General features: G+C 46.2%; 1 protein-coding gene across 1 annotated transcript in view; it reads left to right on the top strand.

Annotated features, from left to right (window-relative positions):
- Nucleotides 1-15,523, top strand: part of SLC44A3 (solute carrier family 44 member 3) — a 72,937-nt gene that overhangs the window by 14,371 nt on the left and 43,043 nt on the right. The window contains exons 6-9 of the mRNA XM_080915126.1: nt 4,622-4,782; nt 6,802-6,891; nt 8,607-8,731; nt 9,372-9,558. Of these exons, the coding sequence (XP_080771252.1) occupies nt 4,622-4,782; nt 6,802-6,891; nt 8,607-8,731; nt 9,372-9,558 (563 nt within the window). The remainder of the gene's footprint in view (nt 1-4,621; nt 4,783-6,801; nt 6,892-8,606; nt 8,732-9,371; nt 9,559-15,523) is intronic.

Here is a 15,523-nt window from a genome sequence, read left to right as displayed (position 1 = left end):
GAGAATACCAGGGGCTAGAAAGATGGCTCAGAGTTTAAAAGTGAATATTGCTCTTGCAAAGGACCTTAGTTCGCTTCCCAGCACCCACGCTGAATGGCTCACAACCATCTGTAACCCAGTTCCAGGGAATCAAATGTCTGGCCTCCCCAGACACCTGCACACACAGAGACATAATTCAAAATAATGTAATTCTTTTAAAAAAAAAGGAGGAAGCACTTATATTCTGATATTTATAGAGCTGTAAAACACATTACTAAAAGTAAGCAATAGATCACTATGTAGTGTAGGGCCTTTCATTTTTAAAGGGAGGAATGTGGTATGATTTATATGTTTACAGATAAGAAATGCACAAATCTATACACGTGTACATGTTCTTCCATAGTCATTACATCCTTCCAACAAAACACAAGACATAGCAGGAAAGAATTTGGATTTTTTTTCCTCTTCCCTCTGTGTATTTGAATCTATTCAGTGAAACTAGTCCATCCTTCACAGTCCTTGCTCCTGAACTAAACACAGGCAGTTCCTGAATCTTCTCTGGCAACTTTTAGGTACTAAATGTTTTGTATTCTCTCCTCTGGCCAGTCATCTGGGAAGTCCTCTTCAGTGCCGGGTGAGGCAGTGTGCAGCCTCCTTCTGCTGAGGTTCCCACTGTCTTCCATGTAGCTGCCTTTGACATGGTCAATAGAACCCAACTGTGTAGACCCAGACCCAGCACGTGAAGCACATCAGGAAGCCCCCATACATCCCTTGTTCCTGACAAATGCCATGGTGGCAAAGACTTCCTAATCAAAGCCACTGCCCTCCAGATGTTCCAGGATGGCTCACAGCTTAGCCCATGAGATTCTCTAAACCGTATTCCATGAAATCCTCTATATCTTGCAATTTAGGAGAATTGGAAGAAGTGATTCTCATTTCTCATGACAGTTCTCAAAAAGCAAAACAAGCTCCAGCATGGATCTGACAATGACTCTTACCGACATCTGGACAGGACAGAAATTATGTTTATGCAAATGAAAAAAATAAAACAGCCAAGGGGGTCAGAGATCCCAGAGCAGAATATATAAACTGTGAAAAATTATCCTCACTTTATTACAAATATATGCACAGTGGCACACGCCTTTGAATCCAGCACTGGTCAGCCTAGACTATGTAGGGAGTTCCGTGAGATCAGGAGCTATAGAGTAAGACCCTGACTGTAAGTAAGAAAATAAATATATGGCAGCCCCACCGAAGTGGGTGGAAGGAGAAGGATCCGTCCTAAGTAACTTTGGGAAACAGCTTTGTCACTAAAGACAAGGAGGGTGGGACCTAAAGAGCATGCTGGAATTAGTTGACCACAGGAGTCCTGACAGTAAGCAAGGGCACAGGGAGAACACTGAGCTGCCAAGGCTGTCCCTGGGTCTGGGAGTGGGGCAAAGAGAAGATCAAAATGTCAGAAAAGCAAGACAATTTTATATGCAGTCAAGGGTGAGGGTTTGGGGTGGTCTTGATCTGATAAATGCGGCTTGGATTGACCGGGAACCAGAGCCATTGCCCGAGGTTTTTAGTTCATCTTGGAGGACAGGGCAATTAAGGGAAGTTCTTCATAAACAGAAACCCACCCTTGTCCTCTGTTTACTCAGTCACGATCCTTCTGTTCACCCCACAAAGTCCTTCAGTTGAAAGCATTGTCACCAGCACTGTCGTTTTGGGGGTAACCCACTTTGAACCAAAGTTAAGCAATGGTGAGCTTTTGTTTGTTTTGCTTTGCTTTATTTGGTTTGGCTGGTTGGTTGGTTCTGGTTTTTGAGACAGGTCTACATAGACCAGGCTGGCCTCTAATTCACAGAGATCGCCTGCCTTTGCCTCCCCAGTGCTGGGACCTGGCTTGACAAGTTCCTGGAACTTTCTTTGCACTCAGCTTGATGCTGAGAGTCTAAATCAGCAACACTCCAACAGCAGGGAGCAAATCTAAGAAACTGCTCCTGGTTTCTAGCTGTCACTTTCCAATGGATTCTTGGACAAATAGCTGATTGGATGAGGTCTCAGATGAGGAAAATGCCAGGTAATTCCGGTATCAGTTTATAGAGCCAGAATATAAGGGGAGGGGAGGAGAAGGAGGACAAGGAGGACAGGAAGAGACAGGAGTAAGCACATACTGTGATTGACAAGTGAATAATCACAAATCAGGTAGATACTTCCCTCTGTAGGAGGCGGGGCAGGATCTTCCTCCCCTTGAGAGCGAACAAGCCTTAGGGACCCACTGCCAAAGACTAGAAGATGAAAAGAAAACTCAACCTTAATGAAGTCATCAAGGACAATTCCCAGTGATGTTGCCATGCCAGATAAGTTCACTGATGGGATTTTGACGAAAAGGACATGTCATCTTACAGTGATGCACTCTCTCAACCCAGATCAGCAGCCTAGTTCTGAGAGAACAGCAGGGAAAAACCTACAAGAGGAGAGGGAGTTTGCAAATCACCCATTGAGAATCTTCAGAGTTAGGAGAAACTAGAAGTTGTTACAGACCAAAGGGGATCATGATGACTAGATGTGAATTGATGTCCTGAGTTAGATCCCAGAACAGAGAAAGGACACTGGTGGGATCTGACTGAGTCAAAATAAAAGCTGTGGTTTCCTTAACTGCAATCTGCCAAGACTAAGGCTGAACCCTCACGCATGTGCTGTGGACATCGGGAAAGCACAGGCAAAGGGCACACAGGACTCTCTGGTCCAACTTTAAGGTTTTCCTGAAGCTCCAAAATTATTCCAAAATTAAACATGTATCTTTCAAAATGCTCTTCTCATCAACGTCCAACCCTTCTATGCCTTTGATGTGGATGGGTTAGCATTAAGAAAAAGCTAACTCACCGCCCCCACCACCACCGTTTTAGCAAGCTCAAGATAGTGCAGACTAGCCCCTTCTTTCTCTAAGTATAATTTTTATTATCTTGAGGTCAATTGCAAGCTTCCATTTGGATTTCCTATCACATTTCCATAGGCTTTCAAATGTCTTTAAAATAAGGTGCATAAACTAAGAACAGAGGCTGCCTGTGGAGAAATGTGCTCAGTGGCTACATACAAGAAAGATTTAGTCTGGGCTGGAGTGATGGCTCAGCACTTAAGAGCACTGACGGCTCTTCCAGAGGTCCTGAGTTCAATTTCCAACAACCACATGGTGGCTCACAACCATCTGTAATGGGAACCTACATAAAATAAATAAATAAATGTTTGAAAAAATTAAAAAAGAAAAATTTAGTCCATTGGACCCTCAAGAATCAATCATGTGATATTTTACCCCTTCAAAAGTTCAACTTAAATTGAATTTTCCTGTTGTATTATTTTTCTGTTAATTTACTCCCTCAAGAACTCAAGAACTCTTCCTGCAATATTGTGACCAGCCAAGAAGGTTTTTCCACACGTCCATGTTGGACTTCAGTAGGAGCTTCAGAAGCCATCTTCTTTTGTCTCTCTGCTTCCTCTTTATACATTTTATAAAATGGCGGCTGTCTGGTTTTCAACAATCTGTGAGATGATCCAATACTTCCTAGCCTAGGAGTTTTATCCTCACTGTTTGGGTCCCACGGGGCAGTCCCTATGAAGTTATCTGTGGTTCATGAAGATTCTTTAGAATGGATATTCCTATGTGTGTTTACATTTTGGAGAGGATCCCTGAAAAGATTAGCCTTCACACAGACTGAAGGTCCAAGTCATAAGCTCTGCTGCACTTTCTGAAGAAAACAGAAGAGTCTTTACTGTCCTTAGTGTGGCTTTTGGTTGACCCAGACCATCCCCCAACCGTTTCTTAAAGGACTGTCAATATTAGGGATTAGGAGGAGTTCAGAGAGTAAAGGACTTGCTGCTCCAGCATAAGGATGTGAATTCAAAGCCCAGCACCCACACCAAGGCTAGGGGTGTGCACGGATTACCCTGAGCTGGGAAGCGAAGATACAGCATTCACTGACCGCCAGGTTTCATGAAGAGGCCCTGCCTCAGAAAGTGGAATGAGAGAGAGACGGAGACAACTACCTCCCCTCTCACCTCTACACACATGTGCACACAGAAGCACAAGCACGTGTACATGAAAACATATATATGATCATGCACATACCACACACAGAGATAGGAGAGGTAGAAGGAGAGAGAGAGGGAGAGGGGGTGGGGGGAAGAGAGAGAGAGAGAAACTGTTAGTGTGGGCTCCCTTAATCATTTTCTCATCATGTGTCTCAGGCAATCACTGTTGCAAAACAGTGATTTTTTTTTTTTTTTTTTTTTTTTTTTTTTTTTGGCTGCCTATCTTTCTAGCATGTGCTTTGCAAGAAGGCTGCTATTTTTTTTTTAACTATTTAAGTAGTGTGTGTGCGTTTGTGTGTGTGTGTGTGTGTGTGTGTGTGTGTGTGTGTGTGTGCGCACATAAATCAAGTAGACATTTTACCGAATTATGCGGAGGTCAGGGAATGACATCCTGATCATCTTTAGAGCCAGGTAAGTGCCTTTACCTGCTGAGCCACGTCATTGGTTATAAACCCCTTCTATAAATACTAAGCTTATGGTTTGGGGAGGTTGGGATTTTGAATATAAACATTTTTAACGAGAACTAATGAGTCACTTTACCACGGATTCTGCCTTTTCTTCTCAGCAAGCCCTTTCCCTTATTTAACCGGTGCATCCCTCAGACACCCGAGTGCTATTCTTTATTTGCCTCAGTCCTGATCAATGATGCCGACGCACTCCACCGAATTCTAAGTGGGATAATGGCAGGAAGAGACACCATCCTCGGCTTGTGTGTCTTCACATTCGGTAACTCTCGGGTCATTTTATTTGATAACTGTATGCAATGCTGAATTTCCTTAGCACTCACATACGCAGTGTAATGAAATCCAGCAGCTTTGACTTAAATACAGAGCTTATCTATGTCCTTCCTAGACCTGTTTTAAGGTTCAAGTATAGACGTGGGGCTGGAAGAATGGAAGAGCAGTTGACTCTCAGCCAGGAAGCTGAACTGTGTAGAGCTGAGTTAATATATGGCCTGGTTCCTGTCTTTTCTTAACTCAGCGTAAGACAGAGGCAAATAAAACATTGTCACTTGATGCATTGGCCGTGTAAAGTTTGAGCCTCCGGGGACCAGACACTGGCCCACGTGCCTTCCACTTGTGCCTTAGACCAGAAGGCTGCTGGGTGGGGAAGGGAGTGTGTGTCCCTGATAGGTCAGATGCAATGTCCAGGGTGCCCTGGCAGAGACCTACTGACAGAACTGAGACTCTAATCCAGGTCTGATTCCAAATCCCGAGTTTGTACCCACTGTACAAAAGCATCTATAAGCAATCCCAGTTGTTTTAATTGGGAAAATTAGTGTTCGTAGTAATATTCAGAAAAAAATACAATGCTAAAAGCCCAACTGTTAGAAAATAAAATGCAATGTCGTATATATACAGTTTATTTAATAACTATAAGTTCAGTTGTGTTGGGGGATGGCGGCACTTGCCTTTAATCCAGGACTTGGAAGGCAAAAGCAGGCATTTCTCTGAGTTCGAGGCCAGCCTGGTCTAAAGTGCAAGTTTCAGGACATTCAGAGCTACACAGAGAAACCCCATCTCAAGAAAAAATAAATATTTCTATAAGTTTGATTGTTTTCTTTGTCGAGGCATTATTCTCTGGGATTTTATAAGAATATTGAGAGTTAGATTCATACACAGCCCAGCATAAAAGATGAAAAAAATCTTAATTTTAAATAGTTAAGTTGGACTTATAGGAAAATATGATTTCTGGGTATTGTGGAATAATTCATTTACTTATTTATCTTTATCTATTTAAACTTCCAAAGAATGCTAGCCTTTCAAGAATCCACTCACCATAGCAGAATAAACTCATGTCACAGGCTTAGGCGGGCACCCTGGGCATAGCTTGCCCATGGTGTTTAGTGTTTGGTAGGTTTCCCGGGATACATGGATATTGAGTAAACCTGTCAGCTGTCACTTTTCTGGGCTTGATCCCATTTGATGTCCAACTTTCCTTCCTCCCCAGCTCCCCTTCCTCCCCAGCTCCCCTTCCTCCCCAGCTCCCCTTCCTCCCCAGCTCCCCTTCCTCCCCAGCTCCCCTTCCTCCCCAGCTCCCCTTCCTCCTCAGCTCCCCTTCCTCCCCAGCTCCCCTTCCTCCCCAGCTCCCCTTCCTCCTCAGCTCCCCTTCCTCCCCAGCTCCCCTTCCTCCCCAGCTCCCCTTCCTCCCCAGCTCCCCTTCCTCCCCAGCTCCCCTTCCTCCTCAGCTCCCCTTCCTCCCCGGCTCCCCTTCCTCCCCAGCTCCCCTTCCTCCCCAGCTCCCCTTCCTCCCCAGCTCCCCTTCCTCCCCAGCTCCCCTTCCTCCCCAGCTCCCCTTCCTCCTCAGCTCCCCTTCCTCCCCAGCTCCCCTTCCTCCCCAGCTCCCCTTCCTCCTCAGCTCCCCTTCCTCCCCAGCTCCCCTTCCTCCCCAGTTCCCCTTCCTCCCCAGCTCCCCTTCCTCCCCAGCTCCCCTTCCTCCCCAGCTCCCCTTCCTCCCCAGCTCCCCTTCCTTCCCAGCTCCCCTTCCTCCCCAGCTCCCCTTCCTCCCCAGCTCCCCTTCCTCCCCAGCTTCCCCTTCCTCCCCGGCTCCCCTTCCTCCCCGGCTCCCCTTCCTCCCTGGCTCCTCTTCCTCCCCGGCTCCCCTTCCTCCCTGGCTCCTCTTCCTCCCCGGCTCCCCTTTCTCCCCAGCTCCCCTTCCTCCCCGGCTCCCCTTCCTCCCCAGCTCCCCTTCCTCCCCGGCTCCCCTTGCTGTCCTTGGGCTTCATGTGCTGTGCTTACTTTCCAGCCTTGTCTCTGGCCATGTTGCTCACCTTCCGATTCATCTCGACCCTTCTGGTCCACATTGTCATCTCCTTGGTCATTTTGGGATTGCTGTGTAAGTATTTCTACTCTTTCTAAGTAAATGAAACGTCTTTCCATTAGGTACAGAGTTTAAAGGTCAATTGATTGGTCCTACGGCTGGTTGGTTGGTTGGTTAGTTGGTTGGTTTTCTTGCTTAACTAAGGAGAGTCTTAGAAGGGGATGCAGTCTAGACCCAAAGCTGCAAACAAACAACAAAAGAAAAATGTGTCTTACTGGTACTCGTGTACACCGTAAAGAAGATTCCAGCTGGCCACACTTATGCACACTTTTAGTCCCATCACTTGGGAAGCAGAGGCAAGTGAATGAATTTCCGTGGGTTCAAAGCCAGCCTAGTCTACATAGCAAGTTCCAAGACAGCTAGTCCTACCTTGTCTCAAAACAAGCAAACAAATAAACAAACAAATACGGGGAGAAAGAATGAAGAAATTCGAGCTTTCTTTCTTTTTTAAAAATTTCATTCTGAAGGATTTATCCTGTACTACACTTATCCCTGGGGCCTGTGAGAGCTCATGGTTGTCACACAAAGGCTCAGGCCAGTCTGCAGGGCAAGCCGAGAAGGAGCAAAAACCAGGGGACCCTTTGTGTGCTCCTCTTTCTTTACCAGTCAATGGACTGAATATCCCCAGGAGTTTTGGGGATAGGGTGTCTAAGAGGTAGAAGCCTTATTTTTCAACTGGTATAGGGCATTTTAATTTCAAATGGCCAATATGGCTGCAATGTTTTATCCTGTTCCCAGGCAACCACGCAGAGCCCTGAGTTCCTGTATTAGTCACCTTTCCATCTCTGTGACAAGATACCTGAGAAAATCAACTTAAAGAAGATGCTGTTGGGGCCACAGGTTTAGAGACTTCAATCCGTAGTCATTGGGCTCCTTTGTGTCTGAGTCTATAATAATATTCTCAGGGTGAAAGCACATGACATGCTAAAGCTGATTGCCTCATGGCCACCAAGAATCAGAAAGTTAGGGTTCCCATATGCTTCCCAAGAGCACATCTCCAGTAACCCACTTTTTTCTGCCTCCCAGTAATGCCAACCAGCTGGGGAGTCGAGCCTCTAACACATGGGCTTCTAGGGGCCATTTCTGTTCTAAATCGTAACAAGCTCTGTACTGGAGAATGACCGTTGTGACCAGGCCCCAACATCCCATTCATGAAGCTATGACCTCCCTAGAGTTACAACAGTGATGCTTTAAGGTCATGTCTTTACATAAATACAGAGCGTTTGCAGCAAAAGTGTGTCTTCAGAGTGGGACTCTGAAAACATGATTTCCATGGGCTGTGTAAATGACCCACCTCTGTGAGTACAAAGCCAACCTCCAGCCTTCTAGCCCCAGAAGCTGTCACCAGCAGACATTATATGAACACGTCAGATTTTAGAGTAAATGCTGTTCTGTCATTCTGTTTGGCGCCATTCCTTCCTGATCATGCTCAGACTCATCCCATTGGCTAGGTCTCTGTGTCTGCCAAAGACCCCAGGATGGACAAGTTCTCTGCAGGCTAGCCTGGCTTTTCAGGTCACCCAGACATACATGATGGGCTACAAAGCTTTTGGGAATTTAGGACCCACTGTTTGAACACTGTTACTGGGTCAGCTAGAAGTGGCTAGACTTTGAGTGGCTATATTTGTGTACTTTGTGTGTGTGTGTGTGTGTGTGTGTGTGTGTGTGTGTAGAAGAGGGGTGGATAATCTCACGACATGTGCCAAGTCTACTGTTGCTTTGCTTTCTAGTTGTCTGCGGTGTCTTCTGGTGGCTGTATTATGACTACACCAATGACCTCAGTACAGAGTTGGACACAGAGAAGGAGAATATGAAGTGCATGCTGGCCTTTGCCATCATCACTACAGTTGCGACAGTAAGCATTCCAAAGCAACCTTGGGGAGAACCGCTTCCGGAGAGAGCTGGGGCCAAAGGATTTGTGGAGGATAAGGAGAGAGGTAGGGGTTAGAGTGGGGGGTAAGGGTGACTGAGACAAACCAAGAAGCTTGAGCATGAAGTGCATGGGAGAGAAGGCTAGGCAATGCTTGCGTGAAGAGCGGTGGTTTCCTTGACCTGAGGACTTATAACTGTTTCTATGCAGATAGGGGAAACCCGGTCAAGGTGGCATAGCAAGTGATTTGAGGTGTCCTCATTGACCTTTTACGTCATGTTCTCTTGCCTATTTGTAACCCATCTCTGAGTGCGTGACGTGGAGAAGGAAAAATGGAAGCTTCTGTTTGACCCTTAAAGAGCCTCCATCTCACCTCTCCCGCTCTGGCTGGCTCCTCTAGGAAGGTATCAGGCCCTGTTCTCTGTTCTGACTGTGGGATCCCACGCAGGGCCCCATACATAGCAGGGGCTCAGTTAGTGATTAGGAATTTATCAGCTCAGTTATAACAGAAGCAGTGAATATCTGCAAGGAGAGCTGCTCAACGAGACACCAGTTACAGGTTCCTTTCCTGCTCCACCCAGTCCCTCTGCTTCGAAGCAGTTCACTCTGACCTCTCTCTCACCAGATAGTTCTCCTGGCCTTGATTTTTACCATCCGAAAGAGAATAAAATTGACAGTTGAGCTTCTTCAAGTCACAAATAAAGCCATCAGCAGCTGCCCTTCCCTGCTGTTCCAGCCACTGTGGACATTTGCTATCCTCATTTGCTTCTGGGTCCTCTGGGTGGCTGTGCTGCTGAGCCTGGGAACGGCCGGTAAGTGTCACCACTTTAGGATGGTCAGCCAATTCCTGTGAGCGCCAAACTTCTTGGGCAACCAGAGGTGTCTGGTAGTGACAGTGATGAAGCCAGGCATCCGTCATGAGGAAACTCTTTGGCATTGGCTTTGGAGAAGCTGGGATTTGTGAGTCAATAAATTCATCCAGGTTTGAACACTTACATAAAGCTATAATATGAACCAAAGCTGATAGGAAGACTTTGGTTAAATGTCTTCAAGTCTGGGGCTCACTAATAGAATTCAGTGGATAGAGACCTTCCTTAGCGGGCATGAAAGCTTAGGACCAATCCCATTGCCTTATAAAGTGAAATGTTACATGTTTATAATCCTAGCATTCTGAAAACGAGGGCAGGAAAATTAGAAGTTCAAGGTCATCCTTGGCTACCTAGGAAGTTTGAGCCAGCCTTGGCTACATAAAACCTCGTCTCAAAACAAATAATAAGCAACAAAAAAGTCTCCAGGTTTAAACCTTTTTCAAGGTGATTTGCCAGCTCCTAGCATCACAGATGACAGAATCCAAGGAAGACTCTAAGTGAGTTATTTTCAACAAGGCCAGTTTACATTTAACTTGAGTACACAGGGAAGTTGGAATTGCTTTGCTTTTGAAAGGCAACAATGTAACCTCTATTCTTCTGTCAGTGTCCCAAGGCTGGTTCTCCACCCAGGTCTTTCTCAGAATCAGCCTCACGGCTTCACTCTACCAATATGTGGATGAGACGTTCAGAGGTTCCCAGTTTATTTGATTTGGGGTAGGACAAATTAGGTGGGTGGATGGACGGATGGACAGGTGGACAGATTGGGCATAGATACAGAGATATACATTTTGTCATGCTCCCCCAGAAGGGTTTTTATGTTCTATGTCAGTATCATTCAAAGAGCCATCTGAAACTGGCAGAGAGTTTATGTCCAGTCACACCAGCTGTCAACTTCACCAAGGAAGTCCTGCCATGAAGAGGAATTGGAGTGGTTTGGGAGCCAGTGCAGTTTCTAAGGGAAGTTTGCCTTGCAACCACAGGGACCTGAGTTTGATCACCAGAACCCGGCCAAGAAGGCAGAGACTCCCTGGCTGGTGGACAGCCTGGCCTACTGGTCAAGTCCTACCAGTCAAGTTCCAGCCCAATGAGAAGCACTGTCTCAATAATGAGTTAGATGGTGTCTGCAGAGTAACACTTGAGGCTGTCCTCTGGCCTCTACACGTACTTGCACACATGTGGATCTGCATAAACGTGAACACACACACACACACACACATGTCAGCTGGAAGAACAACTCAGTGATGACCTCCCTTTAGCTTGAAGCCCACCCATCCTTGCTGAGTAGTCACGGTGTGAGGACAGGCACTTGCTCTATGAGCCACACCTCCAGTGAGACCCTCCAGAAAGTGTGTTGACTTTGCTCTTAGCCCTTGCTCTCAGCTGTCTATTAACAGGCTCATAAAAGCAACTTGTTGCTTGTCTGTGCCACAGGGTGTGAACTGGGCCATCACTAAATCAAAGAGCAAGGGTAGATGTCACTTCAACATGGTGGGTGCAAGTTCCTAATGTGTTATCAAGCATATCTTCTCCCTTATTTATTCTTTCTGTGAGGCAAAATACATGCTCTTGCATAATTCTATAGTATAGACCATAGTCTCATGTCATGGAACCACTTCAGTGTAGCGGAGTTTTAGTGAACTTGGTTCCCCTCCCTTCCCTCTCTTCTGAAGTTGAGTGGCCTTCCAGAATTAATATGCTCACAGGCTCCTTGGAAGCCACAGCCCTTGCAGACATACTTTTTCAGCTTCCAGTATGTGGTAGAAGCATCCTCTTCTGCTAGAGGTCTCTGAAGGCTTCCAGTGAAAGTCCAGTAACTACCCAGAGAGGAACCTTGGTCAAGCAGACAGACTGTAATAATCAGAACGAGCTTTGTCTAGAAAGAAAAGATAGCTGAAAGAAGTAAAATCAAGTACCCAAATGCCTTCCCGTTCCACAACCTCTACTTTTTCTCACCACTTTATAGTTGAAAGAGCCACATGGGTTCCAACCACGGTATCTCCCTTCAGCCTTTAGGACAGTGGCAGGAAGGAAGATGAGCATTCTTCCTCAGAAGTCACAAGCTGCACCACTACCTACCCCCAATGACCACATCCAAGGGACATGTTAACACTTATCTGCTAAGGAGGATGGGAAATGTAGTTTCCATTTGACTGGCCATACATAGTTAAAAACTTATAAGGTCTATTACCCAGAAGAGCGGAAAGTCTTTATTACAGGGGCACTTGAGAGTCTTTATCTACCTCAATGTAGTCTCAGTACTGACAGAAGCCAGAGCAGTGGCCATAGTGCACAAAGGGGAGAAAAACTCTGTGCAGAAAGGCCCTCAGCTAACTCCACACCAGGTAACTTCCTACATTCTCCTCCTCCAGCACCACAACCCCCTTGTAACTTGTCTGCTCTTCTCAACTTTTAAGCCAGAGAATTACAGATCCAATAATTTATCCGCTGCTAATCATGTAGCAAGAATGAGCCACAGCTCTCTTGACTATGAGGCTCTCTCAAATGGCACCTATACCCTTGCCACTACCTGCATCTCTTCCTGAACAAAGTACTCACCCCACTGTGCAAGTAGATAGACTGGAAATTTCCAGAATATCAGAACATAGAGAAAGATCAAAACCAGGCTCATTGCAGGTCAGGAGAGGACCTGGTCTCAGGGAAGAAGGAAAAGACCCAAACCTGAGAGTTGAGGGTAAAGTCATGAACTTACAGTTCCAACACTAACTTGGAACTGAGCTCCTAGATTGGCACCCTGTGATGTTCTCCTGAGTGGGCCCAAACAAGAGAGCTACCAGCCTCAGCCAACAGGCCCCAGAGTAAAAGCAGGAAGGCAGGAGGTCATTCTTCAGTTGAAAGCAGCCTTTATCCCCCACAGCCACCGAATCGTGTCAGAACATGATAGTTTTCTGTTATAGCGCAAGAGCTCAGTTGGCGTAAATGAGGGAAGCCCAAGGGAAAGAAAAGAAAACTGAGCATCTAGAACTGAATGTAGGTCTCCAAGTAAGCTGATCTTTGGCTTTTCAGTAGAATGGGTACCACAAAGAGCTACCACCTGTCCTTCCGGCTATAGTCTGGAATCATGGACTCCCTCCAGCCACCACACCCTCCTTTCCACACACTCATGGGTTGCCCAAGAACACAGAGTCCCCCATTGTTCCCCAAGGCCTCTTCATCCAGTGTCAGTGGCTTGGTTCTGAGCCAAGCAGGCCAGCAACTACATCAATGTTTGACTCTAGGAAGATGCCCCAGCTGTGCTTATGAGAAGGACGAGCTACATCTGCATCTCGGGAGAGGATGCTTGCCAGAGGATGCAGGTGGACAGTGAGCAGTGCCTCCTTGTCATTTAATGTCCTCTCAGGGTTTCTCTGTGACATACACTGAAATTGTGTGACCTGGGGAGGGGGAAGGGGTATCCTTAGCAGGTAAACATTTGTGAGTTTTCTTTGGGGCTAACGGTTGACTAAGTTAATAATTTGATGTGGGGGCTAGAGAGATGGCTCAGAGGTTTAGAGCACTAGCTGCTCTTCTAGAGGTCCTAAGGTTCAATTCCTAGAAACCACATGGTGGCTCACAATCATCTGTAACAGGATCTCCTCTGGTGTGTCTGAAGACAGCTATAGTGTACTCACATACATAAAATAAGTATATATATCTCTAAAATATCATTTAATGTGAAAAAAATATAGTGCCTTTTGGCAGGTCATGTTTTCTTATAGAAGCCATTTCTCCAGTGACTTTATCTGTCTGTTAACTAGTTCACAAGACGTGGTTCTTTTGAGGGTCTTCTCAGCAGAGCATATGAACACCCCTAGCAGCAGTGACATCTATTGGTCCCTTGGGACTTGCCTACTAATCTTAGTCAACAAAATAAAGTTGCCTGATGTGGTGCACATCTGTCACCCTGGCACTCAGGAGGCTAAAGCTGGAGAGGTGGAACTCAGTCTGAGCTACAAAGAACTGCTTTTTAAAGAACCAAAACTCAAGATAAAACAGAAAATGAACATTGTAGGAGCCGATGTGAATAGAAAAAAGGCCTGGTAATCTGGGTGATCACTGAGGTGGTCTAGAAGCCTGGAGTGGAGAACAAAAGAAAAGGCCCACTGGGAGGTGTGGGGGGGTAGGCAGGTACCTCCAAGTCCTTGCTCTGACTGAAAGGGGCAATCACAACCATATACATGGTGTGCTTGGAAAGTTCAGACAGGGTTTCCCATCAAAAGATCTGGGATCTAGGCTGCTTTGGATTCCCTGAGGAATTAATTCTCCGTGCTTTCCCCTTGGCCATCCATGCAATGGAAACATGATGGGAGGCTGAGCTGGAAGAGAGAGAGTTTTGCCTTGCAAATGAGGGGCCATATGTTGTTGATGTTAGGAATTAGCATTGAGTAGGAATGTCTCGCGGTAGCCTCAGCTGTGCGCACTGTTGTTTCTTCCTCTGCTACTCTTGGTGTGCTTGAGAACGTAGTATCAGAGAAACGTATCAGAGATCTAGAAGATTGTTGTAATTACTTTACTGAGCCTACGGGTGGCTGGCCTTGTGGCAGGAACAGGGTGTGAGGGAGAAGTCAGGAAAGACAGCAGTAGCCCTCACCTTTCAGAAGTGCAGGTCACTGCACCAGCACCACTGCAGAGAAGAGTTGACCCCCTGCATCACTCTGTGCTTCGCTCCAGTGCCACCTGACCTAGAATCTGCTCCCTGTCCCCCAGCTCTCCACCACAAACTGTCTCAGGAACTAGGCATTTGTTTGTTTGTTTGTTTGTTTTGAGACAGGATTTCTCTGGAGCCCTGGCTGTCTTGAAACTTGCTCTGTACACAGATCAGCCTCAAACTCACAAAGATCCACCTGTCTCAGCCTCCCAAGTGCTGGAATCCCCACTGCCCAACCAAAAGCTAGGCATTCTTAGAACTTGTTTCTACAAGTCTATTTCTTGGATGGTTGTCTACAAATCCCTCAGGCACATATGCTTAAGTCTTTCTTGTGAGTTGTTTTCGTATTCTTCCTTCTTCCAACAAGTCCTCCTTGTCTGACTATCATGTGCCCAGTTCTAGGTGACTATTATGTGTGCCTACTGTGTGCTTTGGGTACTTGAAATATTGTGGTAAGTCAATAGCCCTTTCCCACAAGAAGGGTAAATATATCACGTCACACAAGGTACTCAGTTCTATGAAGAGGAATGTGTTGTTGTCTTAATTAATATGTCTACTGCATCATATAAAGTACCATGACCAAAGCAACTCTGGGTGGGAAGGGTTTATTTGGCTCCTGCTTCCAGACAACAGTCCCTTATTAAAGGAAGTAAGGACAGGAACTCACACAGGGCAAGAACGGAGAGGCAGCTGCTGATGCAGAGGCTGTGGTGAGTGCAGCTGACTGGATTGCTCTCCATGATTTACTCAGCCTGCTTTCCTATAGCACCCAGGGCCACCAGGTCAGAGGTGGCACCTCCCGGGGATGAGGTGAACCCTCACATACCAATCACCAATCAAGAAAATGCACATTTTCTCAGTTGAAATTCCCCCTTTAAGATAAGTCTTGCTTGTGTGAAGCTGACATGAAACTAGCCCTCGAAGTTGGTATCCACAAGTATAAGAACCCTGAGGGGAGGAACATCTTTTCTTCTTTCTCTGTCCCTTGGCTCAGTGTTCCATATCTGAGTGGGTAATTGTCTGTTGGACATTCACGACAATGGAATATTCCTCTTCTTTTCCCTAATTGTCCTATAACCGGGGCAGAGGCAGAAGCCAGGCCAGGTCAGAAGACCAGAGTCAGTAGGATCCATGGGCCAATTTTCTGGAAAAGCTCCAAGAAAATGCTAGAAAATGGAGTCTTTTGGGATTGTGTCTGCTCCCTTTTGGAAATCCTACCCAGATGGTCTGTCTTCCTTAAAAATCTGCCATTTGCAATGATCA

Source organism: Micromys minutus, assembly GCF_963924665.1.
Source record: "Micromys minutus genome assembly, chromosome: 4".
Taxonomy (NCBI): domain Eukaryota; kingdom Metazoa; phylum Chordata; class Mammalia; order Rodentia; family Muridae; genus Micromys; species Micromys minutus.
This window is presented reverse-complemented; position numbering and strand designations above follow the sequence as displayed.